Raw genomic sequence first — 22732 nt, 5'->3', positions numbered from 1 at the left:
CAAATAACCTACAACAGCCAAAACAATTTTCTATAAAGAGCAAGGTTGGAATACTTAACTTACCTCATTTTAAGACTTATAATAAACCTACAGAAATCCATGTGGTATACTACTGTTATAAGAGGGATGTATAGATCAACAGAACAGAAGACAGGGTCCAAAAAGAGACCCACACATATATGCTCAATTGATTTTTAAGGAAGTGTCATAGCAATTCAATGAAAAAAGGAGTGTTTTCAACAAATGCAGTTGAGTATACATTCAGTGTGACAGCCAGATTCAAACACTAGTTCTACCACTTACCAAACATGCAACTTTATCTCTCAAGCCTCAGCTTGCTCATCTGCAAAATGAGAAACATTCTAGAAACACACTCCATAGGGTCTCTGTGAGAACTACATGAGATAATGAATGTAAAGGGATCACTACAGTGCCTGGCAAAAAGACAACGCTCAATCCTTAGCCCAAACCTAATCCTTATGGTCTCTCTTACTCTCTTGGAGAAAGCCTCACTACTCTATAACATAGCTAATGCTTGTTTTAATCTAAAAATAATGCTTTCTCCAAATATTCAAGCGAAATTAACACTCCAGGTTGATGTGCTAAGTTTATCCTGTGGTTTCTCAACATTACAAATTGTCCTTCAAAGCTGAACTTCTTGAACAAGTTCCCAACCCTGTCTCTATTTCCTTCCATTCATTACTCAATGCCTCACAACCTCCCTTCCAGCCAGCACCCTCTCAATGCAGTGGCTCTCAGCAAGGTTACCAATGATCCCCATGTGACTAGACCAAAGGATATGTCCTTATCATGTCAGACCAAGTCAGCAGCACTAGGCTCAGCTGGTCGACTTTCCCTCTTAACAATAATTCTCCTGGCTGTTCTCCTGTCTGGTAGCTTTTCAGTCTCGTTTGCTGGAGCCACCTCTCCCATCCCTTTAAACAGTGGAGCTCTTTGGGCTTCTCCTAGGCCCTCGTTGCATCTCGCGCTATAGCAAGGGTCACAAACTCAAATGCCTATAGGCACCAAGTATGGAAGGTAACTAAATGAAGCAGGCTGGAATCACTGTGAAGAACACAGGGAATTGTGGGAACTGTGGCAAACCAAAGAACACATACATGCCTTACCTAATGATGAGAGCCACTACTCAGCTCCAGGTAATTGCTGCCATGCAGAAATGCAGAGTGAATATTGTTATATAACCTCATTTTTCAAAAGAAGCCAGAGTCCAAGTTTTAATATAAAACTGCAAAATTCATTGTTGGCCCTAATATTTTATAAACACACCTTTGGTCCTCCCAAATTAAAAACATGTCAGAGGGCCAAATTAGAATTTAGGCCACCAATTTGCAAGATATGTTCTAGAAATTCTTCCCAGGCATCTGAATCTACTCCTGCAGCTACACACTAAGGATTCTCACATTTATATCACTAGCCTAGACTCCACTCCTGAGCTAGGGCCACATAAACAAGTGCTTGCCAGACCATCTCTACTCACATGCCTCACAGGCACCTCAAATTCAGCTTCTCCTGACACTGCTCTCACTTTGCTCCTGCTAGTGCTCCCTCGCTTAATGCAGGATAGATACCCTGAAATGGCTCAAGTCTGAAAGTTGGTAATTATTCCCGGTGTCATCTCTCTCACTCACCTTCCTCAACCATTCGTTAAGTCTGGTCCTTTCTAACTCTTAAATATCAATCTGTTTACCTCTCTGCCTCCCTGTTGCTACAACCCTAGTCAATGCCATGTCACCCCTCCTAGAATAGTATTACAACAAAGGTATCTCCGCTCCTCCTCTGTACTATCCACCATCCCAGAGATAGAGGCATTCTTTTAAAATGTAAAGCTCCCCTGGTTCCACCCCTTCAAAGACTCTCCATTGTCCTTAGGATCAAGTCCCAAAGCCTGTCTCTACAATCTGATCCTCTAGAACACATCAACTCAAATCACCCTCCTTGTCCCCTTACTGAACCTGTTCCCTGTGCCTGAAACGCAGAAGCACATACCCTCAAACGTCTTCCCAGCTCCCACTAACCCTTGAGGTTACTAGAAGAGGTCAGGACTCCATACCATACACTCCAAGAGTTCCATCTGCTTCCCCTTTAGCAATATTCACCCACGTGTGTCCTTATTTGCCAAATAAAAGGTCTTCCCCATTAAATTCTAAAATCCATGAAGAGACTGTGTTTTGTTTACTCACTACTATACCCTCAGTGCTCATCCTAACCCCTGGCACACACTAGGGACTCAATAAGTGTTTCTTGAATAAATTAATAAAATCTTTGAAGCGAGACATCTTGTTTTCATCTTCCCCATGCACGCACCCCATTTACCACAGTGGGTACTCCAGTACTCTCGATTTAATGAACAAAAGAACAGCCTCTTTCCAGGCATACCTGCTTCTACTTTCTTCCCTCTCCTTATCATCCCAGGGACCACAACCTAGTGTTCTCCTCTTAAATTTTCCAAGTGCTTCCTAATAAGGCTGAATCCTAAAGCTAGAATGAAAAAAATCTCCATCATCTAGTCCATCCTAGCTACTAGGAAAAACAGTATTTAACTTTAACTCTTGAAGGATTAGCTGTGATTATGTAGAGGAGGACTCAAAGTCTGGCACAGGCTCAGAAAGGAAGGAGTACCTAGATTGATTAACAATGTCTGCCACAGGCTAGATTGAAAGTCAGTATATCTGCCATCCAGTTATCAATAAAGAACTAGATGGACTCTTCTTCATCTGGAATCTTTGGAACATTGGAGGTTCACAGATATAAGTTTGGGGATCTAAGAGTTCTCTAGAAGTGTGCAATTGTGTGATTCACTATAAAAATAACCCTTAAAGGTTTTAAATTAGCTAATCTTACTATGCAAATTCAGTGTTATCACTTGGCTTGTGTTTATGAACACAACTGAGCCTAGCAGTATTATTTTACTTGTAACTGATAGAGGAGAAAACACGAGCAAATTTAATATGTAAATGATGCTCTGTACCAGATAAAGGGCAAAGTAGCATCATAATTTTATAGTAATTAGAACACAGAGAAGTAGTAGTGACCAAACTGAGTTTTCACATGGGACACAGCTAACCAGCCTTGCTAAACTCAAGGAATCCATGGGATTAGCACCACGTTTACATTGAGAGCTTCAATTCAGTTCAGGAAAATACCATTTGTCACAAATTAATGTTAATCTGAATTTACTGCATTTTTAACTTTGAATTTATTTGTATACGCTTTAGTTTACAGTTGTACCACAACTATAAGCAAAGGACATCACATACAAGTTTATGTTTGAACATACTCGAGTAACATACTCAAACTCATTTAAGTGAACACTTGAGGATCTGTGAAAAAAACAAAACTGCATTTAAAGGAGTGTATATTACTCAGGGCTGTATCTTTCAGGGATGTTTTAAGGTGTTTTCATAAACTGGATGAGAGATTGGATCAACTGTAGGTAAACAGACATACAGAGTGCATGTTATCTGTACATACACAATTTATGAACCTAAACAACACATAACAACACAGGGCCCAGCATTAATCCTCAGCTTTCACCCAGTAATTCTCCTCAGTGTGCTCTGAGCTTGTCATACTCATCCCTGACTCTAACCAAGGTCACATCAGTAATGCCTGTGGACATCAGACAGGTAATAAATGAGTGAAACTAGTCAGGGCATGAAAAAACTTTTTATTGAAATCCTCAGGCTTTTTAATCTATATATACATTTTTCTCAGAGAAACAGAAATGTAAATATAAGAGAATCTGTTTCTTTTATACTTTACTTCACTAAAAGAAAACACCATCAAAAATATGATAAATGGCAAGTGACACCTAGCCTCAGCATGGGGGATCATGACAGGGTGTGGTGTGAACTGGGATCAACTAGAGAATTCACGCTCCATGGGCGGGCGGAGGGGGGGGGCGGGGGGCAACCACCACCCAGCTCTAGCCAATGGCTGGCACATGGGAATTCAAAATGAGTATCATTAGGTCTTCCAATTTATATATACATATACATAAAGAGAAATATTTATATAGAGAGAATAAATAAATATTGGTTGTATGTGAAAATCTCCCAATTAAAAAAAAATCTGGAAACAGAGTCAAGTTTTCCCAAACATTATGCTGACCGAAAAATAAATAAGGAGTCTGCAGCTCGGTGCTCGCAACCCTGCCGTCGGCCCTCCTTCAAGCCGCTCCGTTTCCCCTGCCCCGGCCCAGCATCTGCACATCCTCCCCATCCTCCCAATGGTCCTTCAAGGTCAGCATCAGGATCCTCCAGGCCTGCCCGACTCCAGCTGAGCCTCCTCAGCAGCCCCGCGCGGGCACTGCTGGCTCTCCACCCTCCCCGGCCTCACTCAACAGTCACCCCACCTCTCCGGGCGTGTTCCCCGCTCGCGTCTTACTCCTGGACCCTCCTCAGTCACCGGCAACGCTGTGCACCTTGCCAGTTCTCGCGAAATCCCCGGGCTGAACCCAGAAAGCCGGCCGATAAAGCAAGCACCTCGGAGGACTGGAAATAGGAAAGGCTCCCACTCGACTCGGGGCCCCATCACCGTCCCCAGAACCCAGAAGCCCGGCGCCGGCCCACAGCGCTCTCGAGGGGCGGGAGGACCCTCGGGCCCGCGGCCCTGGCGCCCGGCAGTCCCGAAGGGCTACCGGGTGGTGGACGTTCGGCGCAGAGAAGCCGCCCTGGCCGCCGCGGGGCTGTTTGTGACTCCCCCCCGGGCTCTCGGTCCCCCTCCTCCTCCCGGCCGCCCGCCTGGCCCGCTCGGCCGCGCGACCTCCCACCTCCACGGCGCGCGCGTGTCGGAAGGCAGGGAAGTGCGCGCCCAGCCCCCGCCGGCCCCGCTCCCGGACGCCGCCCGGGCCCGTCCCCGCCTCAGGCCCGCGACCTCTCACCCGCCGCCCGGGGCCCGCCCGCCCGCGGCCGTGGCCGTGGCCGCCCCCGCCCGCGCCGGCCCGGGCCCTCACCCGCGACAGGGTGAGGTCGGTCATGAGCTGCTCGAAGGCCCGCGTCTCCTCGGCCTGCCGCTGCGTGTGCAGAGCGATCTTCTCACTGAACTTCCGCGGGTTGGCGCTGCCCGAGCCCGGCGAGGCGGCCATAGCGCGGCCCGGCGCAGACCGAGGGGAGACGGCGGGTGCAGGGCCTGCAGTTCGGCCCACCGTCCGTCCGGCCGTCAGTCCTCAGGCCGTCCAAGCCGCTGCCTGAGGCCCTTCCTCCGCCGCCACCCGGCAGAGGAGCCGCCGCGGCCCCACAGCCAGCGAGCGGCCGGGAGCGCGCGAGACCCGCCCCCCACGCTGGCCCCGCCCTCTCCCCGCCCCCCGACGCCTGGCTCCACCCACCGCGCCGCCCGCGCGACCTCGCCCGCTGCCCCGCCCCCTCCCGGCTCCACTCACCCCACCTACACCGCGGGTGGACGCAGGGTTTACTCTGACTCCCCACACCGCGGAGCGCAGACCCGGAGGAAAACCCCGTCGGCAAAGCCAACGGATCTGATGTGTGGGAAAAGCTGAAACGCTCCAGTCTGGGACAACCTGGCCTTTGGATTTATGTTACAAAACAGTTTTAACACCTTTCTCCCACCAATTATGGCTTACTTAAGGGGGAGAAAACTGGGGGACTTCAGCTCGATGAGTTTTCTCTCTTATTCCCACGCTGCGGGCCTAACGTCGTCCGGCTCTCCGGCCCACAGCCCGCTCCCTCCCTCGGTTCGTTTCGCTGACTGTGCTCTGGCCAACCCGAAACAAAGTTACTATATCTGGATCTTTTTAAAAACATCTCCTCTGATTTGCACCAACTCGACACACCATCCCCGCCTTCTTCGCTCCTCAGCAGCGGCCCCTTTTCCATGTTCTTTCCAAGTCTAACTGTAGCTTCCGCAAACTCCAGTCCCGGCCAGGTGTCACTCTCACCTTTTAGAACCACTCCATCGGCCTGCACGGTCCTCCTTCCTTTGCAGAACAGAAGCCACTTCAGTATAAATGCTGACGTGCATACAGATGTCCTGGGCAGCTCTGGGAGTGCGTTTGTAAATCAGGAAATATTAGAGACATGCAGAAGAGTGTAGAAAATAATAGCAACCGACGCCTTCCACTATCAAGATGAAACATCAAAACATTTTGCTTCACTTACTTGGTGTTTACTAAAGAAATACAAAATTAGACATAACTAAGCCCACTCTGACTCTCTTTCCTCCCTAGTCATGGTGCTCAAGTTAGTGAATATCATTCTTGTTCATGTTTTTATACTTTTATTACATCTGATGTATGGATCTACCCACTGCATGTGAAATAGCAAATGTTTATAAATTTTACAAAAACGACGCCATGCTGAATAATCTTTTGCAACTTTTTTTCCTTTACCATTGTTTTTGAGATTCATTTGTGCTGACTCATTTAACTACTGTGCAGTATTTCATTGTTGTTCACGGGTCTCGTGTACAGCATCTAGTCGAATTTTTTAGAAAATTTAATATGAGAATGTATCTCTATTAGCTGCGTTAGCTTCTTTTATTAATTAAAATTGGATTTATTTCTTGTTTTATTTTGTGCTATCTACTGTGCTTTTTATGTTTTATTTTCTGATTTGCCATTATATTATCTGGGTTCGGTTTCTGAGAACAGAATTCATTCTATATACTTTAAGTACAAAGGATATTACAGGGTATAAAATGGCTTAAGGGCTTATTTGGAAGGCTAAAGAAACAGACTCCAAGTTGAATGTTCAGGAATGACTTTAAGAGTCAGGCCACCAAAGGAGTCACTGCCTCTTCTAAAATCTGAAAGCCATCTATTGAATTGGAAAGCTATCACTACACTTGCCAGGCCCTAAACCATATAGTTATTGTCGTAAGCCACTGAAAAAAACCAGACACCTCCACAATAGTCCTCACTAAATGAAACATCACACACACAAGCTTTGCCTCACTTCCACCTTAGAATCAAGTCAAGGAGAAAATTTGACTGGAAGAACCAAAATTGTAACCAGAATCCGAGCTGCAATAACATCTCATTGTAGTTGTAGCCTTCCAGCTTATCGCAGGATGCTGGAATGGGTACCAAGCTAAACCTACCATGTGCATTCACCAATTCACCAATATAGGTATCTATCCTATCTGCATTCTATTGCATTGAATGACTGTTATTATGGAAAAGGATACTTTGGCTATTTTGCAATCTCATCAAATATATGATTTTCTCTGCTCCTATTCTTTCAATATAGTTATATGATAATTTTGGGCATACTAAGTATTTTTCACAATGTACTATAGTTCCATTTTTGCACGATTTTGGGAGGAGTTAAAAATTGCCTCCGTTTTTTATTTCCTTAGATTTCCCTCAACCCATTATAAATCCTTTCCCAAACTCTCTGATTTATAATATCTGTATTTTCAGCCCTACTGTTCCCCTTGGTGCCTTCTTTCTGAAGTTCTCTGAAAGAACTATGGAAGACATAATCGAATCTGAACGATCAATTTTGGGAGCAACTTCTCTCCTAGAGCACCTTCCTTCTTGTCCCATCCCGGACTGGCTGCTCTGCAGGCCCACTGCATTGCTTGGGGCTGGCTCATCCCTCACCATCATCCTGAGGGATCTCTTTACCTCCTGTCTTCTGACCTCTGCTTCCCACATCTCACTTTGTTCTCTTGCCTCATGTACTCCTTCATTTTAGTGAAGTACAATCTTCGATAGTTTCCTGAGGAAAAAAAAAAGTATATAAAAAATAAAATCATTGAGACTGTGTGTGCAGAGATTTTTACTTTACTCTCAGACTTCACAGTTTGCCTGAGAATAGTCTTCTCCATCCTTTTCACTTAGATCTTTGACTGCACTGCTTCCCTGTGTTCTCTCCACTGTGGCGACTGGGAAGGCCGCTCACATTGTTTTCCTTTCCTTTGGAGGTGACCTGGTTGTTGGAGAGCTCTTGTTTTTTATTTGTTTTGTTTGTTTGTTTTCCCTGCCCTTTCTCTGAAAGTTTAGTGTTCTTGATATGTCATGATGATGTACCTTGGTGTGGAGTTTTTGTTGTTGTTCATGGTGCTGGGCAATGTGTCTGTGTGGAGACTGGACACTCATATCCTTCAGTTCTTATCTTTTTGATAATTTTCTTCTTTTTCGTTGTTAACAAGTCTTTTAGATTGCTCTTCTAATTATCTTTTCTCTCCTATTTCCTATCGCTTTGTCTTTTGTTGTTGTTCTATTTCCTGATAAATTCCAACCTTACCCTCCAACCGTTCTGTTAAACTTTTATTTGTATTATATTTTAAATTTCTAACTGTTCTTTCCTTATTTCTGAGTTTCTTTTTTAATAGCATTTTGTTTATACCCTATTAATTATAGGTTATTTCTGTTTTTACATCTACTCCATGCATTGTCTTTTTTGTCTGAGTTTATTTTTTTTGTTTGCTCATTTTGGTCTCTGTCTAGAAGCTTTCCTCACACCTCAGGTGTTTTTGATTCTCTGTTCATAATTAAGACAGAGACACCAGATATGTATATACTCCTTGTTTCTGGAAATAAAACGTTTTAAAATATATTTTAATATAGTTTGTAGCACAGGTTGCTAGTTGTGTCCCAATATTCATTCTGCCTGCCTTCCCAAAAGAAATGCTGAGCTCTAGCTGAGTGCATCAAGCTTGTTAACTTTGCCAGCACTAGATTTCACCACCTCAGGCTGGGATTTTACCCTATGTACAAGCTAGTAGATTAACCCCTTACTGTTGTATGGATGCTGGAAGGAGGCGTGAGGTTCCTGGGTCAGATGGACGCCTACACATCCAGTGGATTCTGTTTCTGGAGAGAAACAAACCTACTCTTTGTCTCAGAAGTATTATCTTATCCTTCAAAGATGCTCACCGCAAACACAACCCTGAGAAATGGCCCAGCAAAGAATGATCATAGCTTTGCATTTGTGCCATAACTAACCAAAATGTCCAAAAATGTACAGGGCCCATAGAGGATTTCCTCTCCCGACACACCTGAGGGTGAATCCTTTTGAAGGTCCTGGCTTGAGCTCCAGGCTTAACTTCCTGACTCATGTAAGATCTTTTACTAAGTGGGCAAAAACAAACTGTCATAGCCAAGAAGAGCCTGAGGTGACATAACTAAGTGTAATGTGGTATCTTGGAACAGAAAAAAGAATAGGTAAAAACTAGGGAAATCTGAATAAAGTATTAACTTTTGTTCTTAAATTACTGGATCAATGGGATAGATAACCATGTTTACTATTGATTTTTAGTCACATGAGAATTTTCTTTCCTTACAAGCTCAACTAGGCATTATAGTTTTTACATTTTAGACAGCATTTCTAGATGTTTTCCTAAGTTTTCCTTTCACCTTTGTCTACCACTTTGCTGAAAAACAGGTGCTTGTTGAAAATTTGTATTCCTGGAGCCCATCCCCCCAAATTATGATTTATGCAGACTGGGCTAAGGCCCAGGATTCTGCCTTTATAACAAATGATTCTGATACTGGCAGTCTATGGGTCAGACTTAAGAAATGCTGCCATTAAAAATGGAAACATTGAATGGGTCAAAGAATATGGTCTGTAGTTTTCAAATTAAAAATATTCAACTTCTTGGTATGGTAACTGCTCCCTCCAGGCTTATGCTGCAGATCAGAAAGGCTGATGCCACTTTCTTGGCCTCTCTTACAGATGGGGTTGGCAACATGACCAGTTTAGTTATTGACACATAAACGAAAGCCTATGGGAAAGCTTCTAGGAAAACTACCTTTGGTTTTCAGATACAAGGGACACAGCTTCAGCTAGCTTTTTTCTTCTTTGAATACAGATGTGATACCCAGAACTTTGGCACCATCATGCAACCATGAAAAGAGAGAGTGTAAAAACAAATTCGGTATTCAGAAAGACAGAAAACAACCCCGACATTGTTGAGTAGTTAAACCAACACTTTTAACTGTTTTTCCTCTAGACTTATGTGAAATAAATTTGTTTAAACCACTGGAATATAGTAATCACCCAGTATATTCAGTTGTCACACTTCTTTAGCATCCTTTAATTTAGAACAGTTCAAATCTTATGTCTTTCATAACTTAAAATTTGTGAAGTGACAGGCCAGTTATTTCATAGAATGTCCCTTACTAAGGGTTTGTCTTGTATGTTCTCTTGCTTAGTTTCAGATTATGCATTTTTGGCAGGAATGGTACAGGAGCAAGGATGTGTTCTCAGTCTATCAATCACAAGGCACATGACGTCAAGTAGTCCCATTGCTGGCATTAAGCTTGGATCATTTGGGTAAGGTGATGTCACCCTGTAAAGTTTCTACTTAAAGTTTCCCTACTGTGAAGTTTCTACTTTTTTCCCTTTATAATCAATAAGACTCTTGGAGATACTTTGAAACTATATAAATACCTTGTTACCCAAAAAATGTGCCCACTAGTTCCAGCACCCATCAGTGATTCTTCTTGCCCTTTCCCTACTTATTTGTTTATATCAGAACGAGATCATGAATTCTTATTTTATCCAATAGGTTATAATCCATTACTGTTATTTTTGTATTCAAATTATCCCAGATTTGACCTTCAAGCTGGCTTCTGTCCCTTCCATTAACATGTCCCCATCTTTTCTTTTTTCTTTTTTAGTATTTTATTTTCTTTCTGGACACAAGATGAGTTAGGCTCAGGCTCACCTTGTACTTTCCTGTCCAGCCCCAGAAAACAGCCAGCTCTCCTAGCAATCCTCGTTTCTTTGAATGGAAAGGGCTGTTTGAGCACTGGTTCTCTTTAGTTTTGGAAGCCAGTTCTTTCTGAGTTGGCTTTTTATGAGAGGAGTTATCCTTTCATTTCTATCCCATACTCCTTTCTATGTTTCTTTTCAAGCCCTTCCTCCACATTTTTTCTTCACCAGCCTAATCTCTGTGCCTCCGTACCTATAGAAATTGGGAATGTGTTTCCCCAGGGACAAAAGCTGGTGGTTATGAGCAAGTACAATGAGTTTATCAAGTATACATTACTACACAGTGACGTCAAAGGTATTTTCTAGATAAGTAGGAGCAAAATAGAGACCATCAGGATTTTTTTTTGCTTTTTTTTCATTTCCTAAGTAATATGTACTAGTTATTGAAAGCTTCAACTCAGGTTCTGCTCTAGTCTCTTTCGCCAGCATTTTGGAGTGTGTTCCATGGAATGAGTTTTATAGACGACTAACAGGAATTTCCTGTGACAAGTAGGAGGCATGGGCTTGCAATTAAACGTGTTTGCAGAAAGGTAGGTAACAAGGAGGTAAGCAGGTTTCTTGACTATGGGATTTCACAAAGTTTTTTTAAGATGCTCATGTGCATCACAACTTTCAAGTAGAATGATGGAATGAATACGGCACTTCCCAACTTTCTTGATCATAGAACCATTCCGAGGAGCACTGGCTGGCCCAGTGTTCCCCCAACACTCAGTAAATCAACTCTATTTCCTAATAAGTATCTCCAGTATTCACCCCCTCCCTTTCCACTCTCCAATTCGGGCCACCAACTCTCTCATTAATTGAGACCTTAATTGGTCCACTTGTTTATCAGGGTCCCAGCAGGAAACACATAGCACTAACTGGTAATTTGAGGAAAGGTTAATAAAGAGACAGGGCGGAGTTTGGAAATAATGCAGTACCTGTGGGGCTAGTTACAGAAGGGATCCTTAACGCTCTGCGCCTTGAGGGACTGCTTACTGCCATCGGGAAAGGTGGTTGTTGGGGGAGAGCTGGCCTTACATACAGAGGCAGCTAATTCACAGCAACCTGGAGGAATAAATCCTACCTCATCTGCTTCCAGAACTCCAGGCTCCCCGTGGTGCCTGCCTCTGACCGAACCCAACCAGAGGCGGCAGAGAGACGGAGGCAGTCCACATGGCCAGCTTTCTGAGACACAAAGGAAAGTGAAGGAGAGTGGATCTGGAGGGACAAATAAAAGACACCTCGCACAAGCTGTTTTGACTGTCGCCTCCTCATTCCATGCATCCTCCACATTTCTAAAGCCCAAATCTGATTTCTTGCTCTTCTCCTAAAAAGCCATCAATTGCTCCCTATTATTATTCTTGGAATAAAATCAGTAGTTTAGTGCTGGCTCATAAGAGCTGATTGCTAGAATCTCTCCCTCACTTTCCACTCAGTGACAAGTAACATCAAGCTTGAAATCAGCTATGGGGGAGTATTTATTTACACCATGGGATTGGTGAATGCTACTAATCAGGGCGTTTCTCCCCACCCCCCTTTCATAGAGCTGCATATATTAAGGTAAAAGCATTTTATTTAATAACTTGTTTCATTATAAACTCAGGAATTGTTCTCTTTTTTTAAAAAAAACTATTTCCATTGAAAAAGCTTAGAGGCAATGACCAACTAACAGTGATGAGCACCCACGGCACCCAGACCATTCTCTAAACACCATCCCACGAAAAGGAACCAGAGCTCCTTAGAGGAACAGTTGATTCCTGGTCTGGAGTGAGAAAAATAACAAAGTGAGGCTGAAACACATGCCAAAAAGCAAGGAAGCTGCCAAAGACAGCTGGGGTCATGTCAGAGGACGCAAAAGCCACTCTGAAGGTCTTCTACTGGCCAATGAGGGGACAATTTGAGCATAAAAAAAAAAATCTGCAGTGGATTGAAAGACATCAAATATATTAAAAACCCAGGAGTCAGTCATATGATTAAAAACCACCACCACCTCACTGGTCACCTTCAAGATGTTAGGGAACTTCATTCTGAAAAATGGTAAATAAAGGAAGCATGCATCATCTTTCCCTGTATGAATATTCTCCTTTGCTGTATAAATATTCTCAAAAGTAATCAAATAGATGACAGGAATTTAGAAGAATTCTGATAAAGTAATAATACTGCAAATATCATCATTTTGCAACCTATAATGAAATCAATGTAGGCAGTCATTATTAGTAGCTACTGAATTCTTGTGTGACATGTGATGAAAAACTGTCAAGTGGGCAACACTTGAACCCAATGACCAGTCTTTATTTACAGCATAAAAAGATAAGCCCCTGATGTGAAGAATAGGAATTCTGAAATAGTCTTGCTTTTAAAAGGTTGAAACTGAGTCTGATCCACATGGCTGTAGTAAAAACCTTAGTTAGAATGTAGAACGTAGTTATACAGGATCTATATCAAATAAAGTGCAAGATTTAAAAAAAAGAGGGAGAATTTATGGATTAAAGGCTTTAAGACACCTATCCACTAAATGCAACATGTGAACCTTGTTTGGCATCTGACTCAAACGTACAAACTGTTCAGGTAACTGCAAGATGATTGGGGAAATGTAAACACTGACTTCATGTTTGATATTTAAAAATTACTTTTTAGGTGTAATAATAATCGTTTGGGGATTAAAAGTGTGTATCTGTAAAGTGAGATTTCTCACCTGGTGTTATTGATATCTGTGGACTGGATAATTCTTTGCTGTGCCTGGTCAAGGTGCTTAGCAGCGTCCCTTTAGTTAGGACAAAAATATCTCCAAATATTGACAAGTGTCTCCTGGGAGAACAATTGCTCCCTCTATTGAGAAACACTGTGTTGGAGTATTAATGGTTGAAATCTATACCTGGGATCTGTCAAAATAACCCAAGGCAGGTGTGGGTAGAGGTAGAGATAAAAGTTGGACCATGTGTTGATAACTGTGGAGACTGTGTGGTGGACTCATGGGAGTTCATTATACTATTCCCTCTGTTTATGTGTTAGAAGTGTTTCATAATAAAAAAGTTTTAAACTTGTAATACCAAAGGAGTATTAAAATATTTCTATTTTCCCAAAGCATTTTTAGCAGAGTGGATTAAACAAGTTGTCTCTAAGTCAAAAGGTTATGAGCGTAATTCAGTCAAAAATGGGTGACGTTGCTATAACAAAACACTTTCCATTTCCATCTGTTTATTATGACAGCAAAACTTCTCAGCTTACATTTATGAAAGTGAAAAGCAGAAGAGAATTGGTTATTAGCATTATCTCATTCTACCATAAGTTTATCCATAAGTTTCTTAAACCTTCATTTACCTCATTTAGAAATGCATTTCAAATACCCTACTTTTAGAATTCTGTCAAGACAATATATAACATTGCTTTGATAAAATATGCACTAACAATAACGATGCACATGTATCTTTCTGGATTGAGTTAATGGCCTTAAGGTCACAGGAAATAAGACCAAATTACAGGTAATTGTGACAGGATGATCAAAAATAAGACTTATGCTTAAAATATTAAGTTAACATAAAATTCTGAAGGAAGTAGAATAGAAATATGAGTTTAAAGGAAAAAAAGACATAAAATTTCCAACTGACAAAGATCTTTGCTCACTATCTTTTAAAATAGATGAGGAGTTCCACTGGATTCCTTGAAAAATGAAGTCATTTTTTTTATCTTTGAGTTTGTAATATGTTGGCAATTATAAACTTTACAACTTAAACATTAAAATAAAAATTTAGATGTCAAAGTTAAAATGGTGGAGGGAGGCACTTCTCCCCAATTCTCTTCAGGTTTACAGGGGCCTGAAGGCGTGAGCGGCACAGCTGTGGCTGCCCTGCCAGGAGCAGGGGGCCAGCTCTAGGGTTCCAGCTCACCTTCCTCTATTTTCCCTTTGTCCTCGTTTCCTTATTTAACTTGGGGATACCTTAATAAGCACCTTTCTAAGTCTCTTGATTTCTCTGCAGGACAATGTAGAGCACAATTGTTAAAATATAGCTTATTTCAGGTTTCACTAACACATTATCCCCATTTCCAAAGGAGAAAAGTGAGACTCAAGAGGAGCAGCATCCACGAGGGCGCACTGCGGGAAGCCCAGGTGCTCATGTCACTCTCCCTCAGAGGTGTGTGGGGTCACGGCCAACCCTCGCGCGGACCATCACCTCCCAGTTTTCACTTACGTCTTCTTTACAATTATTCAGTTTCTCCCTTATTTTATATCGTCGCTTAATATTAAACATTGCCGCAATTTTAAACTTTCAGTCATTAGCCAACCAGAACTCAGAGATGTTTGCTCTCCCCACCCCCTATTCCTTTTTATGGTGAGGCTACTTTAAACATATTGCATTTAAAAAGGCTACTCACATGTTAAAAATCGCTTTGAGATAATTCAGTGATTTGATAGCTGATTTGTGTTTGCTCCTTCAAGATTAGAAAGGGTTGTTTTCAATTATTATATCTCACTCTAGTCAACACTCTGTTTAGCAGGAACTGCTAACAATGAAACTGAGAAAAAATAAACACAAACATGAACAAATGACCTTTTATTTCATACAGAGATACAAAGGCAATTGTGTGCTACGACAATCTTATGGGCAGTCCAAATTCTCGGGAGGAGGTAAATTCAAGACAAATGCCACGATGGCTGGTGGAAGAGAAGGTCAAAGAAGGAGAGAGACAAGGCAGAGAACGCTACAGCTAATAAATAAAAGTACTAAGAACTACACTGTTTCAATGCACTTGAGTTCATCTGGGCCTTCTCAATGTTATTAAAACTACAATTCAATATATAGTTACCATCAAAACTCTCGAAGTGCGTTTTGTGCTACTTTGCATTAAATGTTGTGTCAAGGGAACTATAATCCTTACAATAATTGAAACATCATGTTTTATTAAAGGAGTTGTAAACTCAGCTCACTGTCGGTCATGGGTGTGGTCTTTGGAATCTGACAAACATGCGTGATGGGTATCCATCCTCCTTCAAGGTAAAAGCTTTGACACTTTGGTTGGTCCCAGTTTCTGAGGTGATGCTACTTGTAATAGCATCTTCTTTTAATATGAGAAAAATGTTTACTAAAAAATTATCTTCCAAAATACAACAAAAAATGAGGTCAGGGTAGCGGAGACTCCTTCTGTCAGCGGCACGCCCCACCTCACCTGCCAGGGGCCTGCCTGCAGTGGGTACATTTGCACCCACGGATCTGACTGAGTAAACGGTGCATCATGAAAAACACTTACATTTGTAATAGAGATACATCACATAATTTGTTATTGACAAAACAGTTTATTGTATTTAAATATACATAGGTAATTTTTAAATGTTAGTTTATTTTGTTGTTTTATGTTTTGTGATAAAAGAATACTGAGCCAAAATATCAGAGAAAATTGAGGCTCAGCAGCATGATTTCACTGTTCTGGATAAAAAGACTTTTTAAAAAAGCATATGACTTTTTATCTAAGAACAAAAACTTCCTAAAAATTCAATGTTTAGAACTGAATTTTTTGACTAAAACCCAGAAAACTGGAGCTCATAAAATAAAAGCAGCGTGGGCAGCAGGAGGAGAGAGAAAAGAATGGGGAAACAGACTTGACATCATGTGCAACGCTGGTTGGCTGGTTCTGTTTATTTTTGTTTCCTTCTACTTAAGGCAGGATTATCTCTGAGACTCTGCAGACAAATCCTAGTGTTTTAGCTATAAGAAAGTTTTAAGAGTTCAGATATACAGATAAGCCCATTTTATAAAACCTTTTCTTACCATATTCTAAAGGCTTTGAAGCATTATATAAATCTTTAAAATTTCTATCACCCACATTTTAAGAAATAAATCTACACTTTAATAAGGCACTCTTAAGATATAAAACAGCTTTGAAAAAAATTATATCCCACGCTAAGCTAACCCATTCCTTTGCCACAGCGACGAAGTGGGCCGTCATCCTGAACCAGTCAATCTCTGCACCAATGCAGACAGACACCTCAAAGAGCAAGGACACCACAGACCATTATAAATCCACCTAAATGGCAGAATTTTATCAGTGGGATTCTCCCTTCCAATGACAAGAGAGTTATCCTAACAGAAGTGTCCAAATTTGATGGTAAGGTTTAAAACCGTTATCATCCCCTTTTCTAGAAATGCTTCCTCTGAACACAGTACAGTGGCTTCTATTAGCTCCTGCCTATAAAAAAAAAAAAAAAAAAAAAAAAAAGCAGAAGAGGAACGATAATACCCCACATACTTCCATTTTACTGACAGGATGAAAATGTGAAGGAACTTCATTTTTAAATGACAACCTAAGAACTACAGGTAATCTGACATTTTGATTGTGTCTTATATCTATGTATGTCATAGGTGCTAACAGCTTCCACTTCTAAATAACAAGAATTCAAATCCCACCATCCCTAATGCAGATTAAAACAAACACCAAAGCTTACAATATAGTAATGCGACCTCTAAGACCATTATAACAACACAGATAGGTTTTAGTCAAGTTCCCACTCCTTCCGAAGTGACAAAGAAAATGAAGGAGTAAGAAGGGTCAGACTAAGACTGAAATACAATCTCGCTATGAAAAAGGGGCTACAAATGTCCAGTCGGAGAGGGAAGAGTTAAAGATGTGCCATTGGGAGTGTATCGAGCACCGTGTGGGTTGGGTCTCTGCTTCCAGTGGGTAATAAAGGGCCCTAGGAAGGTAACCGTGAAGTACTTCTTTCCTTCATCCTTCTGTGCTGGCAACAAATGATCAGTTACTTCCCGTAGAACTTTTTGTTGAGAAGGAAGATCAGAAGGTTGACATTTACTTTAGCTCTATCAAATAATTTCATGACTGCAACTCCTTCATACTGTAGCTGCAGCAGGTCCTGTTCAGAAAAACATTTTGACAGTTAATCAAATCTGTGGAACAAGAATCGAAAGGACACAATGCAGGAAGGGACAGAGGAGGAATGAAGCCTGCCTCCTGTGCCAGGTGTGCAATGGGCTGAGAAAAGGGCTCCTGGCTATGGACCTGCCCACAGCACAGCCACCAGGAGCACTTGAGCAGAGGCACATGCTGGTCACTGAATCTGGAGCTAAGAAGTCATGTGGTTCATATCAAAATATACAAAACAGAGAGAAACAGCAGCATGGTCACTTATCAGACACAGCTATGCCCTTTAGTTCAGAAGTTACAATTATATGTCTCCAGTTTGTACAAGTGATAGGTCAACCTGAAGAAGGTGAAGGTACTTCATTGGATCCCTGATGAAAGACACTAATCACTGAAAACAAGATAAGGATGGTAATTTTGCCTCAACAATGTCTACTGGAGTCTTCATTTCTACTTCACATGAGAAAGCTTTTATGTTCTGAAGGCAAGGGACAAAAGAGAACTAAATGTTTATTAGTTGTCTACCATGTACTCAACATTATGTAAGCACATTATACAGTGTCTTTTTTAAGTCTGACAAAAATCCTATGAGGTGTGATATTATCCAGTTTAAAGATGAGACTAGGAGATGGTAAATGAAGTGCTGAATATGAATCAGACTGCAAAGTCTTTGCTTTTCCCCCTACTCTAACACTCCAGGACAAATTGAGGAAAAATCTGAGTGGCCTCACCCCTTACCTCCAGTGGTGATGAGAAAGCAAGAGTCTTAGAGCTTAAATGGACTCCAAAAGTTCAAGCAATTTATCTTTTGGAAAAATCCTAGCAACTCCAAGAGGACTAGGACCCTGGTGCATCACCTGTGCCTAACTTAATACCTCGCACCTGGCAGTCATTCCATATTTCATGAATTTGTGCACAAACGAACACATTACCTGAGGCAGACTGGTTGACCTATATGCATTTGGTGAAACTGAGGGAATAACAAGATCTTTTTGTGTAAGTACTTGAATTAGCTATGTGCATCACGAAATCATTTCACATCTGTTCAGCCAACATGTTTTGATGGTCTACGAGTCATTGAGAAGAAAGTAAAGCAATACTACCTGTTTGTAAAGAGTCTAGGGGGATGAGAGGAAAATGAGTGGGCACCTACAGTGACAGAGACTACTGCTACAGGCCGCGGAGCAAAGAGAAAACTGGCGGTGCTCAGAGGAGGCTTTCGCTTAGGAGCGGTTCTGCACGTGAAAGGACTCAGTAACGATGAAGGAATAAGGGTGGGAGAGCGACCTGTACAAAAACCCAAATGCATGTTCAGAGGAAGGTGCCTGCCCGGTGTGACAAATACAGCATGTGGAGCAGCACAAGGGATGAGGTGGGAACCGACTCGGAAGCACTACGTACGCAAAGCTAAAGGTGTCTGCATCGTACCTAGGAATCCTCCCAATGCCCTGGCATTTTTTAACGTATAAAAATTAGAGAGAACCATGTGATAAAATGATTCACTGCAGCGTTCTTTTTGAATTTAAAATTTACAAAGATGCAATTTCTGCACGCCTTGTCAGAAATACACTTTAAGCACCTATCGATCAAAATGAGAAAGAAAATGTCAAGCTATGGAGCAGGCTTACAATTTTGTACAGTCAAGATTTGTACTTAACATTTTGTTCTACTCCAAGGTATCAGCTTAACTTAGTGGCAATGCTAAGCGGGGGCTTCGGATAACCTTTTTCTGAAGATTTCCACTTCTACAGAAGCTCTCAGCAGGACCAGAGCAAATCAAACACAGAATCAGACACAGCTCCTTCCCCGCAGCCTGCTCACCGCTGAGCGTACATGGCTTCCCCCAGATGGCCCTCCTTTCTATCTACCCGTTGCCCTGGACAAGAACACGACTACCTCAGACACAGAGCTCTCGGTGACACCTGGTACACACCCACCTGGTAATGTAGCATAAACGTCTCCATCTGAACTCCCATGAATTTGGCTTTCACTTCAAAGTCTCCGACTTCTTCTGTTGGACTGATTTCAAAGATAACATTTTTAAACCTGTTGAAACATAACATCACAAGGGTGTGAAATTTTATGTTCTCATATAGAAATGCCCTGTGAGATACAGAAAGGAGATGAACGATGTCTTCAAAAGTGACAAGGGGCACAAAATAAAGGTCACAAAGGACTTCTGCAGTAGCAGCGTGGGACCTCTACTCTAAGTGCCATCTGCTTTGGGTTAGGAGAGAAGAATGGCGACCTCCCCTCCTGTAACACCTGCATTCTACTGAAAGTGGACCCACTGAGGAATGCCATCAGTGGCCTCTGAGGGGATGTCATCAGGAATTTTCTTGGCTTTCCGTGTGGCCACTGCTGAAACCTGGATAAAAGGAGAATCAAAAGCAAATTGGGCTGGAAAAAGAGGAAAGGGTATGTGTTTGAATGCATTCCTGCTTGAAGACTGGAAAAAGTGAGTAAATAATAAAGGGTCAGAATAAAAAGAATGCAAGAGAAGAAGTTTTTTTCTGGAAAGAGCAGGTGCTATAGCTATAAACACACTGAGGACCACCAAAGACAGATTGCTATTACTGACCATGTTTAAAGCATTACTTATTCTCAACATGTTACATGCCCATAAATTTTATGACACCAGAGGAAGGTGGGAATCAGCTGTTCTCCAAGTGATCAAATGTGACACCCCAAATTTCCAGAACTCAACAAAGGAGCAAACTTATCTATTATGAACAGAGCTGAGAACCATGAAGGATAAATAATTTTATTTTAACTGATTTAGTTCGTTATCTGCTTTCTAAGCCCATAGCAGCAATTAAAAAAGAAGAGAGGCAAATAATGGTAGGCACTTGAAAATGATGACAAAATAAGGGAAGAGATAATAAATATTATGAAACAGATTTGAAAAATGCATAAAGTGCTCAACAAAAAACCTCCAAAAGACCGAGATTCCAAATTGAAAAAAAAGTGACCAGAGAAAATACAAATAATAAACCATGTTTTAAGTACACACAACCAAACCAGAATTCAAAGAAATCCAAATTTTAAAATTAAAAACTTTGTTAATTACTGAAATCAAAACCACCAAAAATTATTATTCAATGACAAAGAAGTAATGAGATAAGTAAGCACTTTCATACACATTTCGGATATTACTGGAAAATACTTTGGCAGTATATACAAGTTAAAAACGTTTTTTCAACTGCTATGAAATTAAAAATAGAACTATCCTATGATCCAGTAACCCCACTTCTAGGTATACTGCACACCCAAAAGAACTGAAAGCAGGGTCATGACAATATATTTACACCTCCCTGTTCACTGTAGCACTATTCATAATAGGAAAAATAGGTGGAAGCAATCTGAATGCTCATCGATGGATGAATGGATGAACAAAATGTGGTTCATACATGCATTGGAATATATTCAGCCTTAAAAAGTTAGGAAATCTGTCACATGTTACAACATGGGTGACCTATGAGGACATCATGCTAAGTGAAATAAGCCAGTTACGATAAGACAGATACGTATGATTCCACTCATCTGAGGCACTTAGAACAGTCAAATTCATAGAGACAGGAAGTAGAATAGTGGCTGCCAGGGGCTGGGGAATGGGAATGAGTTGTTGTTTAATGGGTACAGAATTTCAGTTTTGTAAGATGTCTTGGTTTAGAAACGGAACAAACAGAAGAAAGGCTTCCCTTCCTTAAAAAGGAAAAATTAAGGTGGCGCCTACACCTTAATTCCAATGTATGTATAAACCACATTTTGTTCATCCATTCATCCACTGATGAACATTCAGGTGTGAACATGTTCCAAGACAAATATTCCACAAACAGGGAAAAGAAATACTTCCTTTCAATAATGGACAAATTAACTCTGATTGTTAGGTCTAATTCTATGTATATATAATACATGTTATATATAATACATATATAACATATACATACATATACAATATAACATTGACCATCCAGTTAAGAGAAAGGGAGTAAGATAAAGAAGTGATAAGTGCGGAGATTAAAAAACCAATGTATAAAAACAAAGTAAAAAAGTAAATACTCACTGATTCACTTGTAGGTCCTCAATTTCCAGAAGAACTCCTTTTTCATGTAGTCTTGCTGCTGTATATTTAAGAGAAATCTTTTTGCTTTTCTTTCCTTTCATTTCTCTAGGCTTCTTGGAGACCCTGTAAAATGTCGTCATGTTACTTTCTATAAATAACTATTTCAAATCTGTTGGCAATTCAAGGATATGAGGTCAGAAAACAAACTTCCCATACACAAGCATAAGTAACATACCGATTCTCAAATGGCAAATAAATGTTAAGATTGGCCTAGGTAATATCATTGCAAAACAGAGGAAATATTACTAAATTGTTTTAGCCTTCAATTTAAATTATATTTGAGAATCTACCATGAATTTGATAGTGCCTTAATCCTTCTATGTCCCCCTCAGAACCTAAGCACTTATGAGTAAGTGTGAGGGATCCTAATGCCAGGCAGGGGAACAGAATTCCAGGGGTGCCACCCTAAGCCCCTTAGCTATGCGAAGTGGAGGAACAGAAACACCTCAGATAAGCCATTTTTAAAAGAGTTTAAGCCAGTACAACAATTACAGAGGAATGAGGGTAAGGAAAAAGAAACAGATAGTAGGAGTTATTGGGGATATTTGAATCAAGAAGTGATAAGTAAGCAAAAGAAAAATAGAAACAAATGAGAACTAGGAATTTGGGACTCCCAAGGGGAGGGTCTGGAGAAATGGACAGAAATACTGGTAGGAGTATAAAAAGGAATAATCCCTACGAAGGCAACTGAATTATCTATCAAAATTACAACTACACAAAATTGTTGGCCTAGCAATTCCATCTTTAGAAATTTATCTTAAAAAATATGTGCACCTTTGCGAAATGACATATGTACAAGAGGTTATTTATTGCAGAATTTTTCATAATAAACAACTGGAAACAATGTAAATGCTTATTAGTGGAGAACTGATTAAATCGATAGTTATTTCTATCTGCCCAATGGAATAGTATGAAGCTGTCAAAAAAGAAGAGACATTAGCTCTGTCTGCTTAGAAGCAGTGATGACTCTGTGACAATGAGCATACCTAGTGCCTAGATCCTAGTTTCTAAACACCATTCTTCACTAAAGGAAGCAGGACTGTTTGGAGAA

The 22732-nt window shown here is 41.1% G+C and overlaps 2 protein-coding genes across 4 annotated transcripts in view; both read right to left on the bottom strand.

Annotated features, from left to right (window-relative positions):
- The window catches only part of CRTC3 (CREB regulated transcription coactivator 3), an 80059-nt gene extending 74767 nt beyond the window's left edge, over window positions 1-5292 (bottom strand). For 2 of the 3 annotated variants that reach the window (XM_016151538.2, XM_016151540.2), the window contains exon 1: window positions 4976-5292. In XM_016151538.2, coding sequence (XP_016007024.1) covers window positions 4976-5107 — 132 coding nt within the window. In that variant the 5' untranslated portion in view covers window positions 5108-5292. The remainder of the gene's footprint in view (window positions 1-4975) is intronic. The other variant, XM_036231929.1, reaches the window with a different exon arrangement.
- Window positions 5293-16295: 11003 nt separating this feature from the next.
- The window catches only part of IQGAP1 (IQ motif containing GTPase activating protein 1), a 76134-nt gene continuing 69697 nt past the window's right edge, over window positions 16296-22732 (bottom strand). Inside the window, exons 36-38 of the mRNA XM_016151523.2 lie at window positions 21622-21744; window positions 19493-19601; window positions 16296-17547 (exon numbers count right to left, since the gene is read on the bottom strand). Coding sequence (XP_016007009.1) covers window positions 17434-17547; window positions 19493-19601; window positions 21622-21744 — 346 coding nt within the window. The 3' untranslated portion in view covers window positions 16296-17433. The remainder of the gene's footprint in view (window positions 17548-19492; window positions 19602-21621; window positions 21745-22732) is intronic.

Source organism: Rousettus aegyptiacus, unplaced genomic scaffold, assembly GCF_014176215.1.
Source record: "Rousettus aegyptiacus isolate mRouAeg1 unplaced genomic scaffold, mRouAeg1.p scaffold_m13_p_14, whole genome shotgun sequence".
Classification (NCBI taxonomy): domain Eukaryota; kingdom Metazoa; phylum Chordata; class Mammalia; order Chiroptera; family Pteropodidae; genus Rousettus; species Rousettus aegyptiacus.
The sequence above is the reverse complement of the archived record's forward strand: the minus strand, read 5'-3'. Positions and strand labels throughout refer to the sequence as shown.